The 16,458-nt window shown below is 44.8% G+C and overlaps 1 protein-coding gene across 1 annotated transcript in view; it reads left to right on the forward strand.

Annotated features, from left to right (window-relative positions):
- Positions 1-16,458, forward strand: part of RyR (Ryanodine receptor) — a 1,181,579-nt gene that overhangs the window by 726,815 nt on the left and 438,306 nt on the right. The window contains exon 75 of the mRNA XM_084584752.1: positions 9,229-9,255. Coding sequence (XP_084440878.1) covers positions 9,229-9,255 — 27 coding nt within the window. The remainder of the gene's footprint in view (positions 1-9,228; positions 9,256-16,458) is intronic.

Below are 16,458 nucleotides of genomic sequence, written 5' to 3' on the forward strand. Positions count from 1 at the left end.
TGTCACCTACTAGTACAGTTAAATCTGCTATAACAAAATTTGATGCAGCACTGGCATAGAGTTAGAGCATCCAACTTGCGTGCAAGAGCACTGTGGCCCCAATCCCGGTGCCACGCAATTCTTCATTGTATTAAAGAAAAAAGAAATCTGTGCAGATTGAATGGCGCAAACAGATTTGGGGTGCAACCTGTTGCCGGTGAACACCTCCAGAAACGTACTTTCTCACCAGAACAGGATTTTTCCACCTGGTTCTCTAATTGACCTCCTATGAATATTGTGATAAACCCCCAGCCCTCAGTCCCCATCGGTGGCATTCAGACCTGTAACGCAGTGGAGGGTCTGGACAGACTGCCATTGAAAATTGACCCTGGCAAGGTTTAACGCTAGAACCCTAGCTAGTGAGGCTAGCTTAGCAGTGCTCTTTGAAGAACTAGCGGGCATGGAATGGGATACCATAGGGCCTAGTGAGGTTAGGAGGCCAGATGAGGCATATACTGTTCTGGAGGGTGGGCGTGTATTGTGTTATCGAGGTTTACCGAGCAGACGAAAACTAGGATTGGTTTCACTTGTGGGATTTGACATCCCAAGGCGACTCAGGCTATGAAAGGTGCTGTAGTGGAGGGCTCTGGAAATTTCGACCATCTGGGGTTCTTTAACATGCACTGACACTGCAAATCAGCACACGGGCACAAGGGTTTTCACTTCCACCGAAGAATGTTTGCCGCAACTGAATCTCAGTTGCGGCAAACTGGCCACCCTGTATACGCAGTGCCTGTTGACGTCTATGGTACCGGAATTATGAAAGAACGCTAAAATTATCTTAACTCATAAGAAAGGGGACGTCTAAGGACTTGAACATTTACAGACCAATCAGATTACCATCCGTTACTACAAGGCATTTACTAAGGTAATCGCTAATAGAGTCAGGACAACCTTAGATTTTGATAAAACAAAGGATCAAGCATGTTTTCGGAAAGGGTACTCAATTTATATTCCCGCCGACAGTGCGTGGTAATAAATGGAATGAAATCTAGTTTTGTAGACATAACATCAGGTGTCCCACAGGGCTCAGTTTTAGGACCACTTTTGTTCTTAATATATATAAATGACATTTGTTCCGGAATCAATTCCAGTATACGGTTGTTTGCCGATGATTGTGTTTTATATAGACAAATTAGAAATCAAGACGACGTTGCCCAGTTACAAAGTGACCTATCATGTGTTCTTGAATGGTGTTCTAAATGGAAAATGAAGTTAAATACTAAAAAATGTGTTCATGTTACATTTTCACGTAAAAAACATAAGTTAGCCTCACAGTATAGCATCAGCCGTATTGTAGTGACACAAAAAGTGGCGCATAAATACTTAGGTGTGACACTTACCGCCGACTGTTCATGGAATACACATGTGGATATCGTAGTTGCAAAAGCCGCCAGGACCTTAAACTTTATACAGCGAAATCTGAAACACGTGCCGCCTTGTTTGAAATCAATAGCCTACTTAACCTACGTTCGACCACTGCTCGAATACGCTTGTGCCATATGGGACCCTTGGCAAATAACACTCAGCAATAAAATTGAAAACATTCAAAATAGAGCAGCAAGGTTTGTCCTTTGTCGGTACTCGAGAACTGATAGCTGCACTGTCATGAAAAATGAATTAGGATGGGAAACCCTCTCCTCTCGAAGAAGGAAATTAAGACTTAAACTGTTGTACCAAATTTACCACAACAAAACAGGCATTCGAAAGGAAATATACTTACATAGGCCACATTATGTTTCTGCTCGCACATATCATTGTTTTAAAATTTTGGAATACAGTGCCAGAACTAACATGTATGCCAGTTCCTTTTTTGTTCAATCCATCAGTGAATGAAATCGGCTTTCAAGTCATGAAGTGTGCTCCATAAATGAAAATGTGTTTTTTTCCACTCTGTAACCCCCCTGCTGTAGCGCCCTCGGGCTAAGCGGGGTAATCATTGAATAAAGAATAAATACAGTCGAACCTCGTTATAACGAAGTAGCATCGGAACCGTAAATTAGTTCATTATATACGATATTCGTTGTAACAGTAGACATAAATATCGGCTGCAAAGCCACAATTTGGGTTGCGCGAATATTCAAGATATACTGAAATGCATTATTCTTGGCTTCGAACCCACTATAAACGAAGTAATCCTTACCTGTGTCCTTGTGGCATTTCAAACAAAATAGACCGGAATATGGGAGTCGAAATACAACATGACAAAGTTCGTTTGGCAAAACAGATCTGCGTTCATTTATTTGAAGAATGATGTTATCTTCGTCTGGTGGCTTTTCACAGCATTCCGCAGAATGAAGTTTTCCACGACGTCCACGCACGTGAGGGCCTTTTCCATTTCAGCAGTTTTGGCCATAGGGAGCTTTTCCAAATAGCCTCTCAGCCTCCTGGCCATGTCTGCGGTGTCCGCACTGTTTATCGGTGGCTCATCCCGTTCGCCTTCGTCACTTTCGCTATCGCTGCTGCTGTTATCCTCAGGCAACACGACACGATCCACAATTTCCTGATCCGTCAGCTCCGGCGCCACGGCCAAGTTCTCGTCGGCCGAAACAAAATCTTCAAATGCGATGCCTGGGAGCGCCAGTCGATCCCAAGTTCGTTCCACCTCTACCAGGTTTTCGGGCTGAACTTCGTCTTCGACGGTAGGCAAAACAAAACCGGCATTCGCGAAACAGTTCCTTATTGTGGACTGCGTCACCTCATTCCATGATCCATACAACATTTCGAGCGTCGTCTTGATGTTTATGGTTGTTGACTTGCGTTGATCAATATCGAAGACCAGCCGCATCACCAAACGCTTCCGGTAATTGCACTTGAGCGAACGGATGATGCCCTTGTCCAACGGCTGCAAAGCTGAAGTTGCGTTTGGTGGCAGAAACACCAAGCGAACTGCCTTCAGCACGACAGAGACTTTGTGTGCTGAACAGTTGTCCAATAGCAAAAGGACCTTCCTCTGCTGCCTCTCCATGTCCTCGTCGAAAGCTCTGAGCCAGTCTTCGAAAAGTTTGGCTGTCATCCATGCTTTCTTGTTAGAAACATATTCAACTTGCAAATTCCGGACGCCTTTCAGGCACCTCGGACGTGCAGACTTGCCGATGACAGTGAGCCGTCTTTTGTCTGAGCCGTCCATGTTCACGGCAACGACAACCGTCACCCGGTCTTTATTCTTTTTGCCTCCATGGCAGGTTTCATTCTTGACTGCCAGCGACCGCTCTGGCAACAACTTGAAGAACACGCCGGTTTCGTCCACGTTATATACGTTGCGCTCGTCGTATTCCTGGAGCAAAGGTCGAAAGTTCTCCAGCCACTTATCACACGACTCCGCGTCAACAGCAGAACCTTCGCCAGACAAAGTGTGGCATGCGATCTCGTGCCTATCTTTGAAGCGTTGTAGCCAACCGCTACTTGCACGAAAATCATCATGTCCCAGTACGCAGGCCAGGCTATTGGCCTTCGCTTGAAGGAGTGATCCTGAGACCGGCAAGTTTCGCGCCCTTACATCCTTAAACCACGAAAACAAAGCCGCTTCCACATCCGGGTAAAGGCAAGGCCTAACTCTTTTGCGGTCAGCTTTGATGGCGTCCTCGGTGTTGCCCTCAATCTTCTTTCTTGCGGCCAAAATGGTGGACAACGTACTTGGTGGAACGTTGAATTCCGATGCAATATCCTTTTTCTTGCGGCCACTATCCACAGCTCTCAATATCTGCAGCTTCGTCTCGAGCGAGATCGCCTTCCTCTTCGTTGCCATTTCGGCCGCTGCACGAGGAAAGAGTGGGGTGGAGTCACGCGGGCTCGCCACCGCCGTCACCGTCTCGCAGTTGCCGTGGTTGCCAGTGTTGCTGCCCTTGCTTTCACCGCTGGGCAAGTGGCGCCACCCTTCGGCCTTTTGTCGTCGCGCGAGCTTGCAGTTTTTGCCCTCAGTTCATAGGTGGCGCGACCAGCCAAATGCGCATTTTTGTGCTAGACGGCTGAACTTCCAACTTTTTCAAACGTTAAAAAAAAAAAACGAAAAGTGCTGTTGAGAATTGACTTTCAGTATTTATTTTGCTTCTTTTATGCTACATTTAGAGTTTTGAACCTCGAGTAGACCAAATATTTCTTCGTTACAACCGATATCGCGGCGGACCTGACGTTTTCGGTTTCGTTATAGAAGAATAAATGTCGTAAAAATAAAGCGTGGCCAACCAAATTTCGTATTTGGTTCGCTATAACCGATATTTCGCTATATCTGTGTTCGCTATAACGAGGTTCGACTGTATGTCATATCCATACCATCAAGCAGGTGATAGAAATATGCTCCGAATATAACCAACCCTCGGCACTGATGCAGGCATTGCGAAATCCTCTGTGAGACCCGTACGTGAAAGTACTGGTATATATATATATATATTGATACGTGGCAAGTTCAATCCAAGAGACACAACAGCTGATGACTTGCTTGAATCTACCCACACCTCTCAGCATCAACCGCAGCTATCACTTCGTCTTCAGTCTCTATTGTGGATCGTCGTCTTCTGCCTCCGGCTATGGCATGTATGTAGCAATATACTACACAGCAACCTTAGTTCTGCATTAAGAAAGTAACGAAATTTTCATAAAGAAAGGTTTTAGGCAAGGAGACACGACCTTCCAGTACTATTCACAGCTTGCTTAAAGAAAGTATTCAGAGACTTGGAATGGGAGCATTTAGAGATAAGTGTGGATGGAGAATCTGCAATTTGTAATCTGCGATTTGTCGATGACATTGCCTTGCTAAGTAACTCTGGGATGAACTGCAAAGAATGATTGATGATCTAAACAGGAAAAGCAGAAAGGTAGGCTTGAAAAACAATATGTAGAAGACTAAGGTAAAGTTTAACAGCCTCGGGAAGGAACAGCAGTTTACGTTAGGTAGCGAAGCACTATAATTAGGAGGCAAATATGTCTACCTGGCACAGGTAGTAATCGGGGATCCAGACCATGAAAGGAAAATAACTAGGAGAATAAGACTGGGATGGAGCGCATTTGGAGGGTACTCATTATAACTAGCCACTTACCGGTATCACTCAAGAGGAATGTGTATAACAGTTCCTACCGATACTTGCCTATGGGGATAAAACTTGGTGGCTATTGAAAAGAGTTCTACTTAAGTTGAGGACAACGCAGAGGGCTATGGAACGAAAAATGATAGGTGTAACATTTAGAGATAGGAAGTGTGCAGAGTGGTCAGAGAAATAGCTCAAGTTAATCACATTCTAATGGAAATCAAGAAAAAATGATGGGCATGGGCAGGACATGTAGTGCTAAAAGAGGTCAACCGATGGTCGAAAATAGTAACCAATTGGATTCCAAGAGAAGGAAAGCGTAGTAGGGGTGGCAGAAAGTCAGGTGGGCTGATGAGGTTAAGAAGGTAGGGGTCATGTTGATGCAGCTAGCACAGGACCAGGTTAATTGGAGAAGTATAGGAGAGGCCTTCGCCCTGCAGTGGTATAGAGCCCGGCTAATAGTGATGATGATAACGAAGTTGTAAAATGTCCATGATTTTTCATTACATCCAGGTTTTCGCTACAGGCTGTTTTCCCATTGACTTGAAAGGACAATCCAGAACAGAAACTAGATTTCCAAGATCCTTGTGTTAAAGTTTAGCGCGCCTGCAGGAAGATTAAGAATTGAGTGTAAAGAAAATCACCTTTAAACTTTTTACGGTACCTAAAATTAGTTATGAAAGCGGCGAAATGTTCCACAGCAGCAGCCTGCCCCTCCACTCTGGCTCTCACGAGGTGTCTACGAGATGGGATGGGAGATGGGGTGGTGGAGTAGTCAGAGTCTGAGAGGGTGAGCGCGGTTGGTTGCGCTGCCGCCGGGCGAGGAGGCGCCTGCATCTTCATGCATGTTCACTTTTGCCACCACCGTTGCGCCAGGAAGCCTGCTCTCACCTCGCATCAGCACTCTCTGCTGTTCTGGCTACCGATGCGCGAGGGTAGCGAGAGCTTTCAAGCAATCGCTTATGGTGGCCATGGACGCACACTGCCTGCCCTTTGTCTTTTTTTTGCGCTGTTATTTTTGGCTGATTTTGGAAACTGAACTACTTTATTGCCTTGTTCCAAAAGCTGAAGCTGCGGGGACTGTTGCGTTTGCCACACAGATGTATCAACTGTGGGTGCTCGTTGGAATCTCTCGTCAGTTCGTGTTAATCGTCATGGAACTTGCGAGGTTTTGCCAAATTTCCAATATTTCAGTGCTAGCTAAGATATAGTCATAACGAGTTTGTTATATCAAGGGCAACTGCTGCAGCATGTTCATTACATGGAGAATTTACATAGAGTTTTCAAATGCGCTCAAATCAATGAGGGCGGCATGGGAAATTGAAAAACTTGTTAATATCAAGGAATTCCCTACATGGAGGTTCGCTAGGTGGAGGTTTAACTGTATATAGTTATGACTAATCTTCCTACTGCAAAAACCCAGTTATAATGACACGATAGTCATGTTTGGTCATGCCTCAGCTATACCAGTCATCAGGTCAAATGGTTTTGATGTCACGCAATAAACTCCAGTCAGCGTTGTGCATTTGCTGCTGGCTGTTTCAAAACGCAAGAATTGGCATGCATATCCAAGCCAGTCTTTCTACGCATTTCGAAAGTACTTCACCTCACAGTAGTCAAGAGATGGCCACATTTGCATCCAATTGAGATTGAAGAATTGAACGTCCGGATTCAGGGGAGTCTACAGTGTTGGTGGTGAAGTGCACACATTTCTGTGAGGTGTGTGACACTTCCTCAATCCAATCTCAAATGTCGTGAAAGCCTGAATGATCAGTCTAAAAAAATTACCATGATAGCACTGTCCTACAGCTTTTTTTTTCCTGCCTTTCTGCACCGTTACAACAGAGCAGGAACTCAGATGAATATGGTGGGGTTTAAGGAAGTGGAAAATGCACTGGGCCCTTCGCTTCAATGACCTCCTGCATGCTTCTTTTGGTAGTCCTTGTGCAAGTCCAAGTGTCTCTTTAAATGCATTGATAGGGTGGTTGTCACCTGTCAGGATCTACAGGAAAGCCTTTCATTTAAGTCATCGAGCTTCAGTTCCCAGCGCAATATTTATAAAAAAGTTCCACATTGAATTGCTGGCTGCATACACGTCCCCCATGGTGCTCTGTAGCATAGAGTTTCTTACTCTTACCTAGAGGGAAAGCTGTGCTGCCGTCTATGGGAGTTTACATGGAGTTTCCAGACGGCCAGTTCAGCCACCATGGGCGCTCAAAGCATCATGGGCCGGTGAGCTACCGAGTGCAGAACTACAACTTTTGGCCAAAACTAATGCAAAGATAAACGTTGTTCTACCGTAAATAATGTCCTAACATTGAATATTGTGACTATAAATTGCAAAAAGAGAGAGAAACAGAATGCCAGTGTGAGATTTATCCAATATAAGCGATGGCCCTTTCTCCTATTGGCTTAGTTTTGAGCAGCACAAATACCACTATTTCGCACTTAATAGGCAAACTTTGAAATAAAAAAATGTTATGAAAATATTTATCGTTGTGCCATCACTTAAGGAAGTTTTTAGTGGCATTTCGGGAAACAGAAACCATTTATTGGCGACGTCTGCTTTTGCGCCTTCGCTACTATGGCTTTCGCGGTCTATGTACGCACCTTCAGATGATGATGATAACGAAAAAAAAACATTGCAGTAACGCCACTCCACGTATTCGAGAAAAACCGACTGTCCCGCAACAAGTAGCACACCGGCCCATGATTCTTAGCGCGCCCATGGTGGCTGAAGTGCAGCGCCCTCAGCTTTCCCTCTAGTTAGTGTAAGGAACTCTATGCTCTGTAGTGGTCCAAGGAGGCTGAGACTGATCAAATGCCGCCTCTAAACGTTATTGACCGCACCATTGAGATGCGATTTTGAGCATCTTTGCTCTTGGCTTTTCTGGCTTGGTTTGGATTCAGTTGGGAAAAGTATTATTGGATCGAAAACTGAAACATTCTGAAAATGTTTTCTCTTTGCCGCGTGGGCCTATTCGTTCGAGCCGAATACTTGGAAATTTTCAGATAACAAAATTCGAATTGAAGTGAATATTGAATAGCACATTATTCGTTCAAATAGTAAAGCCTCGTTACGAGAGACACTCAAGGGACCCGAAAAGCAAGTCTCTTGTAAGCAAGGTCTCTTCTAACCAAAAATTCTAAAACAACTGTGTTGATCAGTTTACTGCACATCAGTACATAAATGCATTCACACGCATTAACAGGAAATTATTCAGGAAAGCTTAAAGAAGTTATTCATACTAGTAGTATGTATTTTTGTGAGTGCAGAGTGTATTCTTCCCAAATTATAGAGGTAAAGCACTTGACTTTGCAAGCCTTCCTTTTGCTCTAATACCTTTGAGGCACTCTTACATGCTCGTAACCCTCAGGTGCTTACAGGCTCGTCATCCTCAGATGATTCACAAAGAGAAAGACATCTGGATTCTAAGCTTTCATCTTGTGATCAAATTTTAACAGTGAGGAGTTAAAAATGTGGGATGTCATTCATGCATTTCGATTTGCTTCGTAGGTAACAGTAATGTGATGCTGTTTTGACTTTCCAATCATGGGGAAGCACTCCTCAGTTCCTGACATACACAAGAAAAAGGACACTGATATGGAACAGAATTTAGCTAAGGGAATCTGAAGTGCATCATGTACGATTTGGTACATTCCAGATGCATTGCATGAACACACCTTGGTTGTGTCTCTTCTAAATAGTGAAGAAGTGTTTGGGACTGGGCTAGTTGGAACATCTTCTCATAAATGCTGCGCTGCTTAGTTGTACACGGACAAAGGAACTGGACAAACACTGAGCGTTTGTCCAGTTCCTTTGTCTGTGTACAACTAAGTAGCGCAGCATTTATGAGTAAATATTGAAGAATTTACTCCACGGACCTGAAAAAGTTGTGCTTAGTAACCGACCGTCTCTTGTAGTCATGTCTCTTGTATGCAATGTTGTTAACATGGCAAACATAGGAAAACCAACCAAACCATTTTCAAATGTCTCTTATAATCGAGTGTCTCTTGTAACGAGATTTAACATATCAAGTATTCGCACAAGCCTAGAAAAGTCAGTTAACGACGTGCTTGAAGCATTTACACCCCCTGTGCCTCCTCACATTTTTTTATCTCCTAAAGTGTTGTCTCTCATGATATTTTTCTTTCTTTCTTCCAGGAGCTTTGTCAAGGCCGAGTTGGAACGGTGAGTTTACTCTTCAGATTTCTTTTTTTCCTTGCTCAAATGTAGATGGATGGATGGATGCGTCCCCTTTGAAACGATGTAGTAGCAGTAGCTATCATGCTCATTTTTCTCCTTTAGATTGGTTAACTAAACCATCATTCTATTTAATTAATTTTTGTTTCTACATTACTAACCTGATGTCACTTCTCTGCTTTTAAGCCACCAATCTTCCAGTCGTTTTTGCTAGTTTCCACCGCCGGTTTATTCACCCGGCCACTAGTATCTCTAAACCCCAGAGCTTCAGGAACAGTGACTGCGCCTGCATCAATTTCCGGATGAATGCCATTACATTCGAGTATAATATTGTCACGACTCAAGCCACAGGGAGCCGTGAAGGTACACGTAGACGAGGACCCGAGAATAAGGTCAGCTTCTGGTTCCGATCACAGAGTCCAGCACCAGCGCGCCTCTCGAGCCAACAACAACTTCGTCGTTGTCAGCATCAAGCACGGCAGTCATTTCATGTCATTTTATTTCCTTAAAGGCCCCAGTTGGGGTGCTACATAAGGGGTGGGAAACATTATAAAAACATTGTTATTGTACATATTGTTTTACATTTTCAAGGAACTTGGATGAGCAGGTGATAACAGCGATGTCACCTGGAAGGCCATTCCAGTCTGCAGCTGCGCGGGGAAAAAAGGAATTCGAAAATTTAACGGTGCGTGACAATGGACGGGCGACGTGCCGGCGATGACTGGTGCGGGGTGATATGCGTGCTGGGGGAAGAATATAAGGGGCGGCCCGCATGGGACTGTTGAATATTTTATGGAATAAAGAAAGGCTTGAAGTGCGACAACGGAGAGATAGTGATGATAAACCTGAGGCTGTTTTTAGGGCAGAGACACTAACATCGTAAGAATACAGTGCATGGATGAACCTGGCAGCGCGATTTTGAACGGACTCGAGAGAATTAATGAGGTAAGCTTGATGGGGGTTCCAAATGGGTGACACAAATTCCAGTTTAGACCTGACGAGTGAATTATAGGCTAAGAGTTTAACATGTTGAGGCGCGCAATGTAGATGACGTTTTAAGAATCCTAATGTTTTATTGGCCGATGATATTGTGTTAGTTACATGCAAATTCCAAGAAAGATCACTAGAAAGTGTTACGCCTAAATATTTATATGACTGAACAGGTTGTATGGGCACTCCAGAGATTACGTAGGAAAAAATAAGAGGATTACGACGACAGTGGAAGGATAAACGTTTACATTTATGGGGGTTAAGTTCCATTAGCCAGTGGTCACACCAGTTATGTACAGCATTAAGGTCATTTTGTAGTGTTGATTGATCAGTGGGACCAGTAATAGTACGATAAACTACACAGTCGTCAGCAAACATGCGTATGTTAGAGGTTACATGTGTTGGTAGGTCATTAATGTATATAAGAAAAAGTAGGGGGCCAAGTACTGATCCCTGGGGAACACCTGACGTCACCGGAAGGGAGTTAGAGAACTTATTGTTAATAGTAGCAAACTGGGAGCGATTAGTTAGAAACTGTTCAATCCATTTTAAAATGTTGGGGTACAGATTTAATAGGGAAAGTTTTATCATTAAGCGTTTGTGGGGTACTTTATCGAAGGCTTTAGCAAAATCTAAAAATATGACGTCGGACTGTTGATTAGAATCCAGGTTAATGTGCAGGTCATACACGAAAATAGCCAGTTGGGTTCCACAAGAGTAGCCCCTACGAAACCCATGCTGCGTGGGGTGAAAAAAGTTGTTAGAATCAAGGAAGGCCATGATATGGGTATAGATAACATGCTCCATGATTTTGCAGGGTACGCTGGTTAGAGAAATGAGGCGGTAATTTAATGGCGAGTTCTTGTTACCTGATTTAAAGACTGGAACGACCTTTCCACGTTTCCAATCGTTGGGTAGTTGGCCTGTGAGTAGTGACTGCGTGAACAACAATGACAATAAAGACGCACATGTGTCTTTGGTGTTTTTCAGTATTTTAGTGTTGATATTGTCGATACCGGCACAAGATGACAGCTTCATGTTTTCTATCAATGATAAGTTTCCTGCAGGAAAGAATATTAGGGGAGGCATAGGGTGGTGAATAAATGTCTGTTGTACAGGAAGAGGTGGATCACATTCGTTAGTAAACACGGATGAAAACGCTTTATTAAATATGTTGGCGCTGTCTGTATCAGAGATTGTTTCACCTGACTCATTAGCGATTGAAATGGTATGCGCATGTTGTGGATTAATGAGTTGCCAAAACTTCCGGGGTTTAGTGGTCAGCATTTTAGGTAAATCGGAATGAAAAAAGGTGCGTTTGGCTTTACGAATTTTCTTTAGGTATACTTTCTCGGCCTTGTTATACTTATTCCATGAGTTGTCAGTGTGTTGTTTTTTAGCTGAGCGGTAAAGGCGTTTCTTTTTGTTTTCCAAACGTTTTAATGTGTTGGTGAACCATGGGTTTTGTTGGTTGTTTCGTACGGTCATTTTAGGAATAAATTTTTCAACCAATTCTTCAATTTTTCTTTTGAATAGTGACCAGTTGTCATGAACTGTTCTTTGGTTATAGTTCGACTCAAAAAAAAGTTGGAACGCGCGAAGACCGTTATTAATGGCAGTATAGTTTTCCTTATCATATAGTTTAATTGTTTGCTTATTGATTATGCGAGAAAGGGGTTTAATGGTGAAACATGCATGCATTATTTTGTGATCACTGATACCTGGATGATATGTGACAGATTTAACATAATCAGGACGGTCCGTCAATATGAGATCGAGGGTATTAGCGCAGTCATGGGTTACACGAGTTGGTTCGGATATTATTTGTACGAGGTTGAAATTAAGGCAAATATCCAGAAATTTGTTAGCATCGCTGTTACCCATAGCTGTTAGAGTCTCCCAATTGATGGTAGGAAAATTGAAATTGCCAAAGAGTAGAATGGTGGCATTAGGGTGCTTGATTCTGATTTCATTCAATGCATTGTTAAATTTACGAGTGAAATCTGAACTGTTATTAGGGGGGTTGTAGCAAACGCCAATGAGAACTGAGTGTGGTAAAGAGTGAAGTAAGATCCACAATATTTCAATACCTGATGACAAGTTAATGTATGTGCATGATAGCTCCTGCCTAGTTGCAATGAGTACTCCCCCTCCCCTCTTGTCTTTATGGTCTTTACGGAAAAGACGAAAATTTGGCAAGTCAGCTAGGACCTCCCTGTCAGAGATGTCAGAGTGCAGCCACGTTTCTGTCAAGATTAGTAAGTTGCTGGATGATGATCAGACCAGATTAGAAACGATGTCACGCTTTGAAATAAAACTGCGGATATTCGTGAAAATCGCTGATAAAGAAAGAGTAGGTTGCGGTGCATGTTTAGGACTGTTTGCCGAATGTTGACGGAATGACTGCTATTTAATCTCTTTTATGGTTTGTGAAGCTTCGTCGTAAGTGTAACGCTTAGGACCGATGTGCAGGGTTTTGAAGCGCAAAGCGAATTAATCTGTTATTGTTCGTGCGTAGGTAACTAGCTGTTTTCGAATGTTACGGACCGCAGGGGAAAGGTCCTCAACAATGCTATAATTTGTGCCTTTAAGCTTTTCGCGCGGTGCTAGGCAGGTGCTAGTCATTATTTCCCCCCGTGAAAGAAAAACATCGTCCTGATGACAAGGTGAGAGGAGAAAAAAAAATAGGTGTGAGGTGAATTGTACAATAACTCAAGGTCTCACTTGCAGGAAGCGCTCAGTCACGCGAAAAGTACGGCTTTAAGCGCACCACATGCACAATTTCAGGCCGCTGACGCCGAACACTGACAGTCATAGTTCTATCTGGAATAACTTTGTAATTAACGCTGTTTAAGCGGTGCAGGACTTTATAGGGTCCGAAATACCTGTGGAGCAGTTTCTCGCACAAGCCTTTGTGGCACACGGGGGTCCACACCCACACTTGGTCCCCTGGTTCGTAGTGGACTTCCCTGTGTCGAAGGTTATAGTATCGAGCATCGGTGGCATGCTGCTCCTTGATGTGCAAGCGGACCAGCTGATGGGCTTGCTCGGCCTGTTCTGCGAAATGGGCGGCTTCGGGTTCGACTGCTTCATCCCCTCACGGGAGCATCGTGTCCAACATCGTGCGGGCCTCCCTGCCATATACAAGACGGAACGGCGTAAACTTCGTGGTTTCCTGCGATGCCGTATTGTAGGTGAAGGTGACATATGGCAGGATCTCGTCCCACATTTTATGTTCAGTTCAGTTCAGGCGTTCAGTCGTGTCCAACTCTTCGTGACCCTATGGACCATGTCACGCCACGCTTTCCGGTCTCTCACTATCTTCTTAACATCACATAGCTTCATCTGCAATGCCTCGAGAATGCCATCTAACCATCGCGTTCGCTGCCTACCCCTTCTCCGGCGACCCTCAACCTTTCCCAACATCAAATCTTTCTCCAGCGACTCCTCTTTTCTCATCAGATGACCAAAGTAGCTGAGCTTTAACTTTAGAATTTGACCCTCCAGTGAGCAGTCAGGGTTTATGGTCGACAATATCGACTGATTAGATCTTCTGGCAGTCCAAGGAACTCTTAAGAGCCTTCGCCAGCACCACAATTCAAACGCGTCAATTCTTCGGCGGTCAGCCTTTTTCACAGTCCAACTCTCGCATCCATACATCACAACTGGAAAGACCATAGCACGGGTTATACGGATCTTGGTTGGCAGACTAATGTCTCTGCTCTTTACTAGGCGGTCAAGGCTAACCATTGCTCTCTTTCCCAGAAGCAGGCGTCTCCTAATTTCATGGCTGCAGTCTCCTTCCGAGGTAATCTTGGCGCCCAAGAACAGAAAATCTGTCACAGCTTCCACTTTTTGTCCATTGATGCTCCAGGACTTGATAGGGCAAGACGCCATGATCTTCGTCTTTTTAATGTTCAGTTTAAGCCCAAACTTCTCACTCTCTTCTTGTACGCGCATCAGAAGTCTCTTGAGTTCCACTTCATTTTCTGCCATTAAAGTGGTATCATCCGCATATCTAAGGTTGTTGATACGTTTTCCAGCAATCTTCACTCCAGCTGAAGACTCGTCCAGACCGGCCTTCCTCATGATGCGCTCTGCATATAGGTTAAATAGACAGGGCGACAGTATGCAGCCTTGCCTCACCCCTTTCTCAATCGGAAACCAATCAGTAAGACCATGCCCAGTTCTGACTGTGGCCTCTTGCCCTTCATAAAGGTTCCTGAGGAGACAGATAAGGTGAATTGGAACTCCCATCTCTTGGAGAGCTTGCCACAATCTGCTGTGATCTACGCAGTCAAACGCTTTCGCATAATCAATAAAGCAGAAGTAAATGGGTTTCTGGAACTCTCTTGCTTTTTCCATGATCCAGCGAAGGTTGGCAATTTGGTCTCTAGTTCCTCTGCCCTTGCGAAACCCAGCTTGCACGTCCGGAAGCTCCCGATCCACATACTGCTGCAGCCTACCTTGCAGGATTTTTAACATCACCTTGCTAGCATGCGAAATAAGCGCGATCGTGCGGTAGTTGGAACAATCTTTGGCACTGCCTTTCTTTGGAATGGGGATGTAAACTGACCTCCTCCAATCCTGTGGCCACTGCAGGGTTGTCCAAATCTTTTGACATAATGTATGCAGTGTGTTAACAGCGTCGTGGCTGAGGTTTTGAAGCAACTCAGCTGGAATACCATCAATGCCGCTAGCTTTGTTCTTATGTTAATTAACATTAACATTTTATGTTAATGTCGATGTAAATCGAGATCAAGTCCGCCAAAGTTTTGTTGTCATTTCGTTAGGCCATTTGTCTGAGGGTGATACGATGTTGTTGTGCGATGCTCGGTATGGCTGAGAGTTAAGGTGTCCCGCAGTAGCCGAGCTGTAAATGCCTTTCCTCGGTCAGTAATGATGGTCGACGGTGCACCATGCCTGAGCACAATGTCGCTCATAAAGAATCGAGCAACTTCACCGGCAGTCCCTGAGGCAAGCGCCTTCGTTTCAGCGTAGCGTGTTAAGTAGTCTGTGGCAAATACGATCCACTTGTGTCCGTTCGTGGATAAAGGAAATGGGCCTAAAAGGTCCATGTCCACTTGCTCGAAGGGTGTGAGGGGTGGTTTGATAGATTGTAACATGCCGGATGGCTTGAGCGCAGGTTTTTTTCGCCGCTGGCATTGTCGACAAGTCTCTACGCAACGTCTAACGCTCGCAGAAAGATGTGGCTAGTAATTGTTCTGCCGGACTCGGTTTAGGGTGCGTGTAAAGCCAAGATGACCTGAAGTTGGTTCGTCGTGGCAGGCCAGGAGGATTTCGTACCTTAGATCAGCCGGTATGACTAGCAGGTATGTTTTTGCACTTGACATAGAATTCTTCTTATAAAGCATCCCATTGCGGAGACAATACGACGACAGCCCCCGAGCAAGATACCTTGGTATCGTAGGGTGCCCACCTTCAAGATGGTCAATAATCAATCGCAGCTCGGCGTCGGCACGCTGTTTGGAAACGAGGTCGGACGTAGTGACCGCTCCGAGGAAGCTATCTTCGTCGGTGGCATCTGATGAAGGAGGGCCGACGGCCGCGCGGGACAGGCTATCAGCATCGGTGTGCTTTCGGCCAGACTTATAGATAACATCGAAATCGAACTCCTGCAGGCGCAATGCCCAACGTGCTAAGCGGCCACAAGGATCCTTCAAGTTTTTTTAGCCAACACAACGAGTGATGGTCAGTGATGACACGAAACGGTCGGCCATAAAGGTACGGGTGGAGCTTGGCTGCGGCCCATACTACCGCCAAGCACTCTTTTTCAGTAGTGGAATAGTTGCACTCAGCACGGGAAAGTGCACGGCTGGCGTAAGCAATTACTTTCTCGACCCCGCCTTGGTGCTGAACTAGAACGGCACCAAGGCCGACATTGCTCGCATCCGTGTGTAACTCTGTGTCGGCATCATCGTCGAAATGTGCCAGGATCGGGGGTGACTGGAGCCGGCGTCGTAACTCGTCAAAAGCCATCTGCTGCTCGGCGCCCCAGGAAAATGATGCGTCATCTCGAGTCAGGAGTGTCAGAGAGCTGGCCATCTGTGCAAAGTTTTTGATAAAGCGACGATAATAGGAGCACAGTCCTAAAATCTGTCAGACTGCTTTTTCGTGGGCAGGAACGGGAAAGGCAGCAACGGCAGCAAGTTTCTCAGGGTCAGCTCGGATGCCATCAGC

The sequence above is a fragment of the Amblyomma maculatum genome, chromosome 11 (genome assembly GCF_055883805.1).
Source record: "Amblyomma maculatum isolate TAMU_Amacu chromosome 11, ASM5588380v1, whole genome shotgun sequence".
NCBI lineage: Eukaryota > Metazoa > Arthropoda > Arachnida > Ixodida > Ixodidae > Amblyomma > Amblyomma maculatum.